This window comes from Artemia franciscana, chromosome 10, assembly GCF_032884065.1.
Source record: "Artemia franciscana chromosome 10, ASM3288406v1, whole genome shotgun sequence".
Taxonomy (NCBI): domain Eukaryota; kingdom Metazoa; phylum Arthropoda; class Branchiopoda; order Anostraca; family Artemiidae; genus Artemia; species Artemia franciscana.
Window position 1 is genome coordinate 32,420,681 of NC_088872.1, and position 16,299 is coordinate 32,436,979.

Here is a 16,299-nt window from a genome sequence, read left to right on the forward strand (position 1 = left end):
ACGTTTTAAAACTGGAACTTAGGCATCGTGATTTTGAAACGCAGTAAGATGAGTTAATATCAGAATAAGCGAATCGATTTGCAGCAGTGAAAGTAGTAATAGTTAATATCAATCTTCTTCTCTTTTAAAAAGGGATAATGAGTTAAGTCATGCCATAAATATGAACATAAGTCGTGCCAATCATGCGAGAATATGAACATACTCGTTAAATGACCTTGTAAATTTATGTCTATAAGCTGGAATGATGTCACTACAAAACTATCTAGAAGAACAATTTACATAAGGTAAGATAAGATTTATTCGTCATGAAATACACATGCAATATTACATTTTACTATTCCCCCAAAGGCTCAAAATTGGCACATGAAAATTGGTGTATGCATTTTTTCCTATACAACGAACTAGTGAAGCTGACTGACTATAGGCTAGAAAGATGACACACTAGGGGGCCAGAGTTCTCTTGTTTTTAAAGAAATATGTTCTGAATTGACAAGTGGCCTTTGTTTTTTGACAAGTATAATTGTTTTGTTTGATTTTTGAAAAATCAATATTGAAAACACAACCAATTTTAAAATGTGTAGTGATTAATTACTGTAGTTTGAAGTGACATTTTTAAGTTTTAAATATTAGTATAGAGCTCATTAAGCCCTTCATCTCAGAGTTCCAGATGGCTCATGAAATAATGCTGACGGAGGAGGGAAAGTTAATGAAGACCTTCAATAAACAAGTGAATGAGACAAAGCATCTAAGAGAATACGTGCCAAATCCAGAAAATTAAAGGAGGAATGAAGTCCCCCCCCCCTGAATGGATGCTTGTCACTATGGTAATATACCTCACAATGCCTTTTTTGTATGTTTTAATTTAATTGAGTAAGTTTAAGTGACTTCTCAAAATACAAGAGCTACTAGGGACTATCTAGTATTGACTGGGGCAGACCAAGAAAAGTTCATATTCATTTTCGAAGTCACTTTCCGCTACCAACCTTAGCTTAATATTGCTGTCCATTTAACCAGAGAGAAACAAATAGTTTACCTGTGAAAAGTGTTGTCAGTAAAAACTTCGTGTTCTTTTTATTGATTTAATTTTTCTCACGAAAGAATCACTAACGTTTTAAACTGACACGGTCGTTTGTCTCGCCAGAAATTGTATTTTATTAGTGATGCATCAGCAATTTTAAAGGCAACCATACCCGCTACTCTTTTCTTCCTTTTAAAATTGAAGTTGAACGGCGACCCCTAAACTTCTTAAAGACGCAGGTGCATGTTACATCATAGGTTTTTATGACACACATATCAATGGATCCTATGTACACATCTATCCATGGATTCTATGACAGCCCTATCCCTGGATTACACGACAACCCTTTCACTGGTTCTAAACGTAGCCCTTTCCCTGGATTTCACTACAGCCCTATCCGTCATTAAATAAATAGATAACTATTTAAAAAATAGATACTAAAAAAATTTTTAGAATGTTCTGACGATATTCTGGAAACAACAGAAAAGAAAGATATTTTTTGTTCTCTACCATATGTTCCAGGTTTGAGTGAAAAACTTAAAAGAATTTTAGAAAATAATGGCTTAAAGGTAGCTTTAAGAGGTAGTAATACTTTTGCTAGTTTTTTAAATTCTGGAAAGGATTGGACTTCCGTAGAGCAACAAAGTGGGGTTTATAAAATCCCATGTACTTGTGAAAGCTCTTATGTGGGACGTACTAACCAGAATTTAAAAACAAGATTGCTACAACATCATGATTCTATTTCATCGCCTTTAAAGCAAAATACCAAACCTGAAGATTTCACGTCGGCCCTCTCGGAACATTTCTTTAATTTTCCGAATCATTTTATTTTGTTTGAAAATGTTTCTTTGATTTCTAGGAACCAAGGTTTAAAGCAAATTTTCAGGGAAACAATCGAAATTTAAAAATTCTATTCAATTGTAATTCCATAAACAGAGATACAGGAGAATTTGGATTGAACTCAATTTATGATAATTTACTGAGGTCAAATAAGTAAATATCACCTCACCTAAGAGCTATGACCTCTGTCCACGTAATATGTCAGATAATCAGCAGCCTCCGCTGCTGCATGGGAAAAAATAAGAGCAATAAACTGTATGTAATTAGTTTATTAGGTATAAATTTTGTTTATTTTTATTCAAGTCTTTTAGTTTTACTGCTGATGATGAACACTGTATATGTGTTCGAAATATCCAGTTAAATAATTTTATATCTAGTCACTGTCAATAAAAAAGGTATCATCCCTATTTTGAACTGTTTTACTTTCGTCATTAAATAAAAAAAACGAGTTTTTTTTAACTGAAAGTAAGGAGGGACATTAAAACTTAAAACGAACAGAACTGTTCCTTCTTCAACGTCCCGCTCTTTACGCTAAAGTTTTACTCTTTCTCTCAATTCTACTTTATTAAAAAGTAAAAAAAAATAGTAGACTCGAACTAAACTTAAAAAACTTGTATATTTAAAATCAGAATAAAAATCCGATTCTTTTGATATATCTATTGGTAAGAAAATTCCGTTTTTTTAGAGTTTTGTTTACTATTGAGCCGAGTCGCTCCTTACTACTATTCTATCAGATTAACGACGCTTCTTGACTACTAATGTCCCTGCGTCGACCCTGCAGTGCATTTCTGCAGCATGATTGGATCTCTGGGTCCCGTATTACCAAGCTAAGGTCAAACCAACTGCGCCACCACAGGACTATATAATTCCTTACTACAGTTCGTTACCACGAACTGTTTAATTCTGACGGCATCCCTGATTTTAAACACAACCCTATCCCGTCATTCCGACGACAACCAGCAGGTGTATGTTACGTCATAAGGAATGTTTATTTTTACTTTGTTACATCATAGAGAATGTTTTCTAGGCAACGCAAGTATTAATTCTTTAAAAAAAACTACGAAGGGGTCCCACCAAATCAGGATTTCTAAGATTGTTACATAGCAGAGAGTCCTTAAAAACCTTCAAGGTCCCCGCCAAACCAGGATATCCTTTGGTTTTACCCAATAGTTTCTTTTAAAAAAAAACCTCTGAAGACCAGGACTTGTTTACTTCAGGATTTCTTAGATTGCCATATAATAGAGAGCCCTTAAAAACCTTCAGGGACCTCTTTATGCCAGGATTTCTAAGATTGTTCCTTAAGAACCTTCTGGGCTTGTTTACTTCAGGATTTCTAAGATTGTTACATAATGGAGGGTCCTCAAAAAATCTTTAGGGAGCCCGCTAAATCAGGATTTCTTTGGGTTTTACCTAATATTTTTTTTTTTAAACTAGTGACATACTATATTTCAGGGCCCCCTTGTGGAAATCCCCGCTTGTAATGTCTTCTTTACTTCAAGATTTCTAAGATTGTTAATATTGAAAACCTTCAGGCCTTCTTTACCCCAGGATTTCTAAGATAGTTCTTTTACCAGTATTAAGGATGACGCATTCTAACGCGACTTGTTTCGTCAGGGACCGTGGGGAAGTCCCGGTTGTAAATGAGGGAGGCACATAGGTGGGGGTTACATAATAATGGTAAACACGTGGGATGGTACGCAATCTTGCGTGCCTTGCTAGGTTTATTGACGGTGATATAATCTTACGTGACTCAGAAGATTTATTAGGAATGACGCAATCTCGCGGGGTATGCTATATTTCAAGGCCCCGTGTGGAAATCCCCGCATGTAACTGGGGAGGGCAGACACATGGGTGTTACATAATGAAGGTGCACAACTGGGTGCTATGAAATGACAGCGCACACCTTGGATGGTACGTAATAACAGCGCACATGTTGGATGGTGCGAAATGACGGCGCAACCATTGATGTTACGTAATAGCTGCGCACACGTGAGATACTACGTAATGGCAGCGCACACGTAGGTGTTACGTAGTGATGATGTACACGTGAGATGTTACATAATACTTAAAGATATTTCATTTTCTTCAGATTTTTTTTCAAACCGTTATTTTCTTCAGGATTTCATTTTTCAAGGAGTTTTTTTCTTTCAAGGCATTTTCTCATGGAACCTTGAAGGTTTTAAGAAATCCCCATCAGTGTTTCTTCTGATGACTCGTAGCAGACGAAGCCAGCGTGGCACAATGTGCCAACTTCCCCCTGAAAATACCCTTCTGGTGCATATTATCAAGCTTTTACACTCAAAATAAATTTATGAACTAAAAAATGACCATTGTTTTAATTTGAACAGGGGAACTTGCCATTTCATTGAAAAATTTCGATGATCCATGGCAATACCAGGCCAGTGACACTTAATGGCTGACAAAAACACCCTCTGGTATAAATTATCATACATATGACATTTTTTCGAGCATTTTCCTGCACAAATATTCGTTTACACTAGAATCGATCTTTTAAACTTAATGAAAAATATCCCATTAGCGTTTCTTCTCATAATTCCTAGCAATTGAGGCCAGCGTGGCGCAGTCTACCAGTCCCCCTGATGACACCCTTCTGGCAAATATTATCACATCTAAGGGCATAAGCTTTTCCAATAAAAAATAATCATATAAACTACAAATGACGATTTTTTTCATTTGAACTTGTTGCGTGCTGATTTTTGTTCATGGAACTTATTTCATGCTGATTTTTTGTTCATGAAGCTTGTTGCATGTTGATTTTTCTGTTTGTAAAACTTGTACATTGATTTTTCTCCACATGAAACTGATATTGTTCATGGAACTTGTTGCGTGCTGATTTTCAGTCATGGAACTTGCTGCATGCTGATTTTTCTTCGTAAAACTTGATTTTTAAATTTGATTTTTGATTTTTTTTTTAAACTCGAATCTTGATTTTTCTCTTCGTAAAACTTATACATTGATTTTTTTTTTGTAAAACTGATTTTGTTCATGGAACCGGTTGAGTGATGATTTTTGTTCGTTGAACTTGTTGCGTGCTGATTTTTGTTCGATAAACTTGTTACATGATGATTTTCCTATTCGTGAGACTTGTACATTGATTTTTGTCCTCTCGAAATTGATTTTGTTCATGGAAATTATTGCGTGCTGATTTTTGCTCATGGAACTTGTTGAGTGCCGTTTTTTGTTCGTGAAACTTGTTGCATGTTGATTTTTCACTCCGCAAAACTTGTACATTGTATTTTCTGCTCGTGAAACTGATTTTGTTCACGGAACACGTTGCATGCTAATTTATGTTCGCGGAACTTGTTGCATGCTAATTTTTGTTCGTGAAATTTGCTGCATCTTGATATTTCTCTTCGTGAAACTTGTACATAGATCTTTCTCCATGTGAAAGTGATTTTCTTCATGGAGCTTGTCGCGTGCAGATTTTTGTTCATGGAACTTGTTACTTGCTGGATTTGTTTTCGTGAAACTTGCTGCATGTTGATTTTTCTCTTCGTGAAACTAATGCATTATTTTTCTATATGTGAAACTGATTTCGGTCATGGAACTTATTTCATGCTGATTTTTGTTTGTGGAACATGTTACGTGCTGATTTTGTTCATGAAACTTCTTGCATTTTGATTTTTCTCTTCGTCTTGTTACATGTTGATTTCTCTCTTCGTGAAACTTGTACACTGATTTTGCTCATGGATATTGTTGCGTGACAAGTTTGTGGAAGTTGAACTTGATGCGTGATGATTTTTGTTCGTGAAACTTGTTGTATGTTTATTTTTCTCTTTGTGAAACTTGTACATTGATTTTTCTGTTCATAGAACAGATTTTGTTCATGAAACTTGTTGCGTGCTGATTTTTGTTTGTGAAACTTATTGCTTGCGGATTTTTGTTTGTGAAACTTGTTGCATCTTGATTTTTCTTTTCGTGAAACTTTTTTCTCCACATGAAACTGATTTTGTTCATGGAACTTGTTGTGCAAGGATTTTTACGTGGTGCTCGCTGTGCTCATTTCTGTTCGTGAAACTTGTTGCATGGTGATTTTTCTCTCGTAAAATTTGTACATTGGTTTTCCTCTTTGTGAAACTTGCACATTGATTTTCCTCGTCATAAAACTTATTTTTTTCATGGAACTTGTCACGTGCTGATTTTTATTCGTAGAATATGTTGCATGTTGATTTTTTCATCTTCGTAAAACTTGTACATTGATTTTTCTGCTCGTGAAACTGATTTTGTTCTTGGAACTTGTTGCGTGCTTGTTTTTGTTCGTGGAATTCGTTGCGTGCTGATTTTTTTTGTTTGTGGAACTTGTTGCGCCCTCTTTTTTTTCTGAAAATTTTTTACAAATTGGATTTCCTCTTCGTGAAACTTCTACGTTGAATTTTTCCTCATTAAACTGATTTTCTTGATAGAACTCGTGGGGTACTTTTTTTCGTTGAACTTCCTCCACGCTGATTTTTGTTCGTGGACTTTGTTGCATATTGATTTTTCTCTTCGTGAAATTTGTACATTTATTATTTCTCCTCGTGAAACTGATTTTGTTCATGGAACTTGTTGCGCAAGAATTATTTCGTGGTTCTTATTCCATGCTGAGTTCTGTTCATGAAACTTGTTACATGTTGATTTTTCTCTTCGTGAAACTTGTACATTTAGTATTTCTGTTCGTGAAACTGATTTTGTTTATAGAACTTGTTGCGCAAGGATTTTTTTCGTCGTTCTTTCCGCGTTCTAATTTCTGATCGTGAAACTTCTTACATGTTGATTTTTCTCTTCGTGAAATTTGCAGATTGATTTTTCTCCTCATGAAACTTGTCACGTGTTGATTTTCTTTTCGAGGAACATGTTGCACGTTGATTTTTTTTTATCTTCGTTAAACTTCTAAATTGATTTTTTTGCTCGTGAAACTGATTTTGTTCTTGGAGCCTGTAGCGTGCTCATTTTTGTTTATTTAATTTTATGCATGCTGATTTTTTTGTTCGTGGAAATTGTTCTATCCTCATTTTTATTCGTGAAACTATTACATTGATTCTACTCATGGAATTCATTGCGTAATTTTTTTTCATGGAACATTTTCGCCTTGTGAAACTGATTTTATTTATTGAACTTGTTGCGTGCTGATTTTTGTTCGTGAAACTTCTTGCATGTTGTTTTTTGTGGTGAAACCGATTTTGCTCATGGAGCTTTTTTCGTGCTGATCTATGTTCCTGGAACTTGTTTCGTGTTGAATTTTGTTCTCAAAACTTGTTGCATTTTGACTTTTCTCTTCGGTGTAATTCTAGATCGATTTTTCTCCTCGTGAAACTATTTTTGTTGATGGAGTTTGCTGTGTGCTGATTTTTGTTCGTGCAACTTGTTGTGGCTTATTTTTGTACGTGAAACTTGTTGCATGTTGATTTTTCTCTCCCCGAAACTTGTTGCATGTTGATTTACCTCCTTGTGAAACTTGTACATTGATTTTTCTCATTGCGAAACTAATTTTGTTCAAGGAACTTATCGCTTGCTGATTTTTGTTGCGTGCTGTATTTTGTTCGTGGAGCTTGCTGCATGCTATGTTTTTATTCGTGAAACTTGTTACACGTTGAATTTTCATTTTGTGAAAGTTATAAATTTATTTTTTCTCTTCGTGAAATTGATTTTGTTAATGAAACTTGTTGCATGTGTCTTTTTATTCGAGGAACTTTCTGCGTGATTATTTTTGTTTGTGAAATCTGTCAGGGCTTTTTCCTTTTTCCCACAACTATTCCATTTTAGTTAAAATGGAATAGTTGTGGCATCAAGTCATGGCTCATTGTAGAAAAAGCCAAGACAGATAGTCCAATTGAGTGAGAAGAAAAACATGGCATTAATTCCCCCCCCCCCTCATTGCCGACGTTACCATCTCCCACTTATGCTACACCTCTCATGTCACTCCACAATGCTGAACTAGAGTCATCAGAAAAAAAACGCTAATGGGTTTTTCATTAGCTTTGTAGTTTAAACGAATATTGTTTAAACTATTGTTTAAACGGTTGTAGTTTAAACGAATATTTTTGCAGCAAAATGGTCGAAAAGACGTCATATATGTGGTAACGCTTGCTAGAGGGTGTCTTTGGTCAGCCATTGATGGTCACGGGCTTCGAATTGTCATAAAACATCGCAATCTAGCAATGAAATGGAGAATTTCCACTGTTTAAATAAGAACAATGGTTATTATTTAGCTTGAAAATTTATTTTGAGGGAAAATAAAAAAAAACCTTCGGTGTGATAATATGTGACAGAAGGGTGTCATCGGCGGCTGGTACATTGTGCCACGCTCACCTCAATTGCTAGAACTCATCAGAAAAAACGCTAATGGACATTTTTTCATTACGTTTAAATGATCGATTCTAGTGTAAACGAATATTTTTTCATTGAAATGCCTGAAAAATTCCATATCTGTGAAAAAACTCTATTGGTAAAAAAAAAAAATCGCTAAGAGAAACCCACAATATTATCGGATACTCTCTAAAGCACTACTCGACAAGCATGTGTACTTCAAATGTAAGCAAATTTTAGTAATCGATTTTCCACCCTGCATGTCAGTTATTGCAATCATATAGAAAAATGCAATACCTTGATCGTTCTAGTATGCGAGACAGGGATTTCTCCAAGCGTTGAATTGGCTATCATGCAGAATATTTTAACCGAATCAATATACTAGAAAGGGTTTCAGGGTCCAGATGTCCCAGGCGTGGTTCCATTGGATGAAAATGGCTCTTTCGAATCCTAACGCGGATATAGAATCTATAGAAAATAAAGGTTCCCTGAGAAAAACACCTTGAAAGAAAAAAACACCTCGAGAGAAAATGAAATCCTAAAGAAAATACGCTTTAAAAAAAAGAAATCCTGAATAAAATGGAATCTCTTAAAGTATTATGTCATATCCCAGGTGTACCTCGTCAGTAAGTAGTACCCACGTGTGTGCTGCAAATAGTTAGCATCTCACGTATGTCCTGCCATTACGTAGCATTAACATTTGCACCGCCATTACGTAAAACCCCACGTATGCGCTGCCATTACGCAGCACCCATGTGGGCACTGTCATTACGTAACACCAACGTATTTGCCCTCATCAGTTACAAGTGAGGATTTCCCCACCGGACCCTGAAGCCTAACCTTTTCACGCGAGATTACGTGATTCCCAATAAATCTACCAAGTCATGTAAGATTAAATCACCGCCAATAAATCTAGCAAGGTACGCAAGATTGCGTCACATCCCACGTGTGTATAGTTATTGTGTAACACCCATATGTTTGCTTTCCTCAGTTACAACCGGGACTTCTCCACGGGCCCTGAAGAAACAAGTCAAGTTAGAATGCGTCATCCTTAACACTGGTGAACATTCCCTATTACATAAGAAATAAAGAAAACATGAAAGGTCTTGCAGAAAGGTGTCTTGAAATGTCTTGAAAAGTCATGAAACGTTTTAAAAAACACCCTGAAGAAAAATACCATAAAAAACGTCTTGAAATGTCTTGGAAACGTCTTAAAGAAATATTTCTTTAAAAATGTCTTGAAATGTCTTGATACGTCATGAAAAACGTCTTGAAGAAAAATGCCTTTAAATGTCTTGAAACTTCTTGAAAAACGTCTTTAAAAAATGCCTTAAAAACGTCTTGAATGTTTTGAAACATCTTGAGAAACCTCTTGAAGAAATAGTCTTAATACCCATCCCCCCCGCTTGACTAGTGGACTCTAACATGTCCTTTTATGTAACACTCGAAACCCTATTATGTAATAATCAGTTAACAATTTAACAAGCCCTTAAGGTTTTTTACAGAACAATCTTAGAAATCCTGGCGTAACGAAGCCCTAAAGGTATTTAATCACAACAATCTTAAAAATCCTGAAGTAAACAAGCCCTAACCCTCACAGGTTTTTTTTGAAAAAGAAACTATTAGGTAAAACCCAACGAAATCCTGATTTAGCAGGTTCCCTGCAGGTTTTTTAAGGGCTCTCTACTTTGAACAATCTTAGAAATTCCGAAGTAAACAAGCCCCTGAAGGTCTTTTAAAGAACAATCTCAGAAACCTGGGGTAGAGAATTCCCTGATGATTTGTTAAGCACTTTCTAATATGTAATAATCTTATAACCCCGAAGTAAAAAAGCCCTGGTCCTCACAGGTTTTTTAAAAAGAAACCACTAGGTAAAAAACAAGAAGATCCTGATTTGGTGGGAACCCTGATGGTTTTTTAAAGACTCTCTTCATTATGTAAAAATCTTAGAAATCCTGATATGATGGGGCCCCTCGCAGGTTTTTCAAAGAATTAACACATGGGTTGTTTAGAAAACATTCTCTATGATGTAACAAAGCAGACATTCTCTATGACGCAACATGCGCCTGCTGGCTGTCGTCGGAATGACGGGATTAAGATCCGTTTAAGACTAGGGCTGTCGCTGGAATCAAACAGTTCGTGGTAACGAACTGTAGTAAGGAGCGACCCGGCTCAATAGTAAACGAAACTAAAAAAAAGCGGAATTTTGATGCTAAAAGATACACCAAAAGAATCGAATTTTCATGCTGATTTTAAATATATAAGTTTCATCAAATTCAGTCTTTGTGATCAAAAGTTACGAGCCTGCGAAAATTTACCTTATTTTGGAAAATAGAGGGAAACACCCCTAAAAGTCATAGACTCTTAACGAAAATCACATCATCGCATTCAGCGTATCAGAGAACCCTATAGCAAAGATTTCAAGCTCCTATCTACAAAAATGTGGAACTTTGTATTTTTTGCCAGAAGACGGATCACGGGTGCATGTTTATTTGTTTGTTTGTTTTTGTTTTTTTTTCTTTTCCCCGGGGGTCATCGTATAGACCAAGTGGTCCTAGAATATCCCAAGAGGGCTCATTCTAACGGAAATGAAAAGTTCTAGTGCCCTTTTTAAGTGACCAAAAAATTGGATGGCACCTAGGCCCCCATCCACACTCATTTTTTCCCAAAGTCAACGGATCAAAATTTGAGATAGCCATTTTGTTCCAAATAGTAGAAAACCATAATAACTATTTCTTTGGGGATGACTTACTCCCCCACAGTTCCCAGGGGAAGGGCAGCAAGTTACAAACTTTGACCAGTGTTTACATACAGTAATGGTTATTGGGAAGTGTACAGACGTTTCCGGGAGATTTTTTTGGTTGGGGGCGTTGAGGGGAGGGGGCTATGTGGGAGGATCTTTCCTTGGAGGAATATGTCATGGAGTAAGAGAAATTCAATGAAAAGGGCGCAGGATTTTTTAGCATTAAGATAAAAAAACAATGAACAATGAAAAACATGAAAAAGTTTTGTCAATTGAAAGTAAGGAGTGGCATTAAAACTTAAAACGAACAGAGATTATTACGCATTTGAGGGGTTCTTCTTCTCCTAAATACCTCGCTCTTTATGCTAAAGTATTTTTAGTAATTTCAACTGTTTATTCTACGGTCTTTCTGATTCAGGGGTCATTCTTAAAGCATTGGGACCAAACTTAAGATTTAGTGTAAAGAGCGAGGTACTAACGAGGGGACAAACCCCCTCATATACATAATAAAAATATAAAAATTTAGAAGTCTTTTACATAAGTTAATTCTTAAGTTATGTATATTTTTTACTAATAAAACGTGTGTTAAAAATTAAAAGTTCTAGTTGCCTTTTTAAGTAGCCGAAAAATTGGAGGGCAACTAGGCCTCCTTCCGCACCCCTTATTTCAAAAAACGTCTGATCAAAACTAAGAAAAAGCGATTTAGCCAAAAAAGAATTAATATGCAAATTTCATTTTAATAATTTATGTGCGGAGAGCCAAAATTAAACATGCATTAATTCAAAAACGTTCAGAAATTAAATAAAAAAACTAGTTTTTTTAACTGAAAGTAAGGGGCAACATTAAAACTTAAAACGAACAGAAATTACTCCTTGTACGAAAGGGGCTGTTCCCCTCTCAGCACCCGCTCTTTACGCTGAAGTTTTTTACTGTTTAATAAAGTAGAATTTAGAGAAAGAGTCAAACTTTAGTGTATAGAGCGGGACGTTGAGAAGGGAACAGCCCCTTTCATACACGGAGTAATTTCTGTTCGTTTTAAGTTTTAATGTTGCTCCTTACTTTCAGTTAAAACAACTAGTTTTTTTTATTTAATGACAGTATAGGGCTGCGTGGTATCCAGGGATATGGCTGTGTTTAAAACCAGTGATAGGGTTATCATAGAATCCATGAATATATGTGCCATAAAATCCTTGGATATGCGTGTTATAAAAACCTATGACGTAACATGCACCTGTGTCTCGAAGAAGTTTAATAAGAGCTGCGTCAGGAAGGAGCCACCGTTCAATTTAAATCATTAAAGGAAGAAATGAGTAGCGGCTATGGTGCCTTTAATATTGATGAGGTATCACTACTCATTTTATAGGTTTGCTCTTGAAAATTACCTAGTCCGAAGCAGTAGTTGATCCGATATAAAAATGTAGGGTAGTAAAAATAATAAATTCAAAGAAATTAGTCACAAAAATAAACCAACAGAATTCAAGCCTGCCTTTTAATATGAATGAATAGGACACTGATCATTCTGTTTCTTGTTAATTCAACCGCATTCACCTCTGTAAGAGAAAAAAAGGAAAACCATTACACCTGAGTATAAAAACAAAAATAAAACTTACATAAGGCCTTCTCCATTCAATACGTCCAAGTTTAACTTTCTTACTGAGGCCAAGTGGCTTTTCTTCAGGTTGAAAGGTTTTGTCATCAAAGAGTATTCCTCTTTCTCGGCAGTGGTGCTTTATTTGGGAATAACCTGTGCTATTGAAACTTCGTGATTTTGACGAACCTCTTCGAACACCATTATACACTCTGAAATGCAATAATAAATTTTTAAATAGAAAGGCTAACAACCTAATTTGTACATTGTTTAGCACGAGGGGGTGTCGACTATCAAAAATCACAAACACAAGGTGTTACATGCCAACCTCGGCGAAAGTGTGCCAGACGTGACAGAATGGTGTCAAGCATTACAGATTCTTGTCACGCGTGGCGGAGCTTTACGTTATACGTGGCTCTCTATAATAATTCAAACACAAAACGGCCAAAAACCACTATTAAAGAATGAATGAAACCCAAAACAAACAGAAATTAAATAAACAATTATAGAGAACATAGCCTACAGATAAGAGGCACTAATATCAGTAAATAAATCTTGAAGCGAGTAAAAATTAAATAGACTATTCAATTAAAACTTAAAGCGAAAAAAAAATCACTACAAAGAGGAGTTTGGCTAATGCCTCCTTCCCCCTTCCCTAACTGTAAAAGCATAATGCGTATTGAATCATTTACGTTTTAGAAAATTATATGTGTTTTGAACAGCCCTTTTAAGGAAATAATAAAAATAAACATTTGATATAGAATGATATTAATTGCCGAAAACCCAGCAATTCAAGATTTTATTTCACTGTAACTTCTGTCTTTCTTTTTCAATGTTGCAAATGTAAAAGAAGATTGTTTTAAATTTAATTCCTTTTCTTTTTTTCAACATTTAAACTTCAAAGTTTGTTGTTTTTCCTTCAACATCAAAGTTTCCAAACATCAAAGAGGTGTCGTTTCAACACTAAAGTTTCAAAGTTCAACATCCCCTTCAGCACTCGTTGAAAGTAGATGTAGTAGCAGTTGTAGTTACAAGTTGTCATAGTTGGAAATAGTCACAGTCGCAGTCACAACCAGTCACATTTGTAGCCGCAACATTAGAAGTAGTAGCTCTGAAAGTTTCAAGCTAATACCCTTCCCCGTTCTTAAAATATTATTAAATAAAAAAAACTAATTTTTTTAGCTGAAAGTAAGGAGCGACATTAAAACTTAAAACGAACAGAAATTACTCCGTATATGAAATGGGTTGTCCCCTCCGCAATCCCTCGCTCTTTACGCTAAAGCTTTTAATTGTTTTAAAAAGTAGAATTGTGGCAAAAAGTCAAACTTTAGCGTAAAGAGCGAGGGATTGTGGAGGGGACAACCCATTTCATATACGGAGTAATTTCTGTTCGTTTTAAGTTTTAATGTCGCTCCTTACTTTCAGCTAAAAAAATTAGTTTTTTTTTATTTAATTTCTGAACGTTTTTGAATTAATGCATGTTTGGTTTTGGCTCTCCGCACATAAATTATTAAAATGAAATTTGCATATTAATTCCTTTTTTGGCTAAATGGCTTTCTCTTAGTTTTGATCAGATGATTTTGAGAAATAAGGGGTGAGGAAGGAGGCCTAGTTGCCCTTTAATTTTTCGGTTACTTAAAAAGGCAACTAGAACTTTTAATTTTAACGAACGTTTTTATTAGTAAAAAATATGCGTAACTTAAGAATTAACTTACGTAACAAACTTTCATAACCTTATATTTTTATTATGTATACGAGGGGGTTTGTACCCTCGTTAATACCTCGCTCTTTACACTAAATCGTAAGTTTTGTCCCAATTCTTTAAGAATGACCCCTGAATCAGAAAGGCCGTAGAATAAATAGTTGAAATTACTAAACATACTTTAGCATAAAGAGCAAGGTATTTATCTCCTCCTAAATACCTCGCTCTTTATGCTAAAGTATTTTTAGAACCCCTCATATGCGTAATAATCTCTGTTCGTTTTAAGTTTCAATGCTACTTCTTCCTTTCATTTGAAAAAACGTTTTCATGTTTATTTTTCATTGTTTTCTTATAGTAATGCTAGAGAATCCTGCGCCCTTTTCATTGAATTTTTCTTCCCCGTGACAGATTCCTCCAAGGAAAGATCCTCCAACATAGCCCCCTCTCCTCAGCCCCACCCCCAAATAAAATAAAATCCCCCTGAAAACGTCTGTACACTTCCCAATAACCATTACTATATGTAAACACTGGTCAAAGTTTGTAACTTGCAGCCCCTCCCCCAGGGATTGTGGGGGAGTAAGTCATCCCCAAAGACATAGTTATTATGGTTTTCGACTATGCTGAACAAAATGGCTATCTCAAAATTTTGATCCGTTGACTTTGGGAAAAAATGAGCGTGGGAGGGGGCCTAGATGCCCTCCAAATTTTTTGGTCACTTAAAAAGGGCACTAGAACTTTTCATTTCCGTTAGAATGAGCCCTCTTGCGACATTCTAGGACCACTTGGTCGATACGATGACCCCTGGGGAAAAAAAACAAAAAAAAAACAAAAAAACAAACAAATAAACACGCACCCGTGATTTGTCTTCTGGCAAAAAATACAAAATTCCACATTTTTGTAGATAGGAGCTTGAAACTTCTACAGTAGGGTTCTCTGATACGCTGAATCTGATGGTGTCATTTTCGTTAAGATCCTACGACTTTTAGGGGGTGTTTCCCCCTATTTTCATAAATAAGGCAAATTTTCTCAGGCTCGTAACTTTTGATGGGTAGGACTAAACTTGATGAAACTTATATATTTAAAATCAGCATTAAAATGCGATTCTTTTGATGTAGCTATTGATATCAAAATTCAATTCTTTAGAGTTTTGGTTACTATTGAGCCGGGTCGCTCCTTACTACAGTTCGTTACCACGAACTGTTTGACAGGTCTGCCTTTTTGATAAATTGGATTTTCTTTTGATTTAGCTCAACATACCTTTCGGTATTTCCTGAAATTACACCTCCCTTATAGATGGACAAATTGCACAACTTAATATCAACTTAATTTCAAATTAATGCACTTAACCATTCCTTAGATATTGCTACTGTGCCCTTTTGACAACCATCCTGCATATAGCGTGTTTTAATTTTGTTTGACAGCATTTCCTAAAAGTTTGACCTTAATATCCTTAGGCTTTTCGGAGACTCAGGTAAACATACCCCTTTTCCCAATAACTAGCTGGGTTTATCAACAATGAGCAACTTATATAACTTACAACGCTTGCTCTAAGGGCTGTTGGGGGTTGCATTATCCCCAGAAACATAGATATTTGACTTTTTTACTATTTTGAACAAGATGGCTATTCTTAGATTTTGATCAGATATCTTTTGAGATAGGGCTGCTAAAAAGGGAATGACAGGGGGGCTAGTTGCCTTCCAGCTACTTTACAACATCCTCTTCAACATGCCCTGAAAACTTCAGTTTAATACCCTCAGCTTTTCTTAACAAATTTTAAATACGCCCTTTTGATAAACTGTATTTTGATTTAGTTTAACACGCCCCTCAACATTCCCCGAAGTTTCACCTTTATACCCTTTGGCTTTCCGAACTCACCCAGAATCAAACACCCCTCCTTTTTCCCAAAGGTAAATTCTGCATGTAGTATTGTACCAGATTAACAACGCTTCTTGACTACTCAGGTCCCTGCGTCGGCCCTGCAGTGCATTACTGCACCATGATTCGATCTCTGGGTCCCGTATTACCAAGCTAAGTTCAAACCCACTGCGCCACCACAGTACAATTCTGCTTAAAGAAAGGAACAATTGCATGATTTTAAAAAT

The 16,299-nt window shown here is 35.8% G+C and overlaps 1 protein-coding gene across 1 annotated transcript in view; it reads right to left on the reverse strand.

Moving 5' to 3' along the window:
* Positions 1 to 16,299, reverse strand: part of LOC136032081 (calpain-11-like) — a 212,066-nt gene that overhangs the window by 170,226 nt on the left and 25,541 nt on the right. Inside the window, exon 3 of the mRNA XM_065712210.1 lies at positions 12,518 to 12,707. Within this exon, the coding sequence (XP_065568282.1) occupies positions 12,518 to 12,707 (190 nt within the window). The remainder of the gene's footprint in view (positions 1 to 12,517; positions 12,708 to 16,299) is intronic.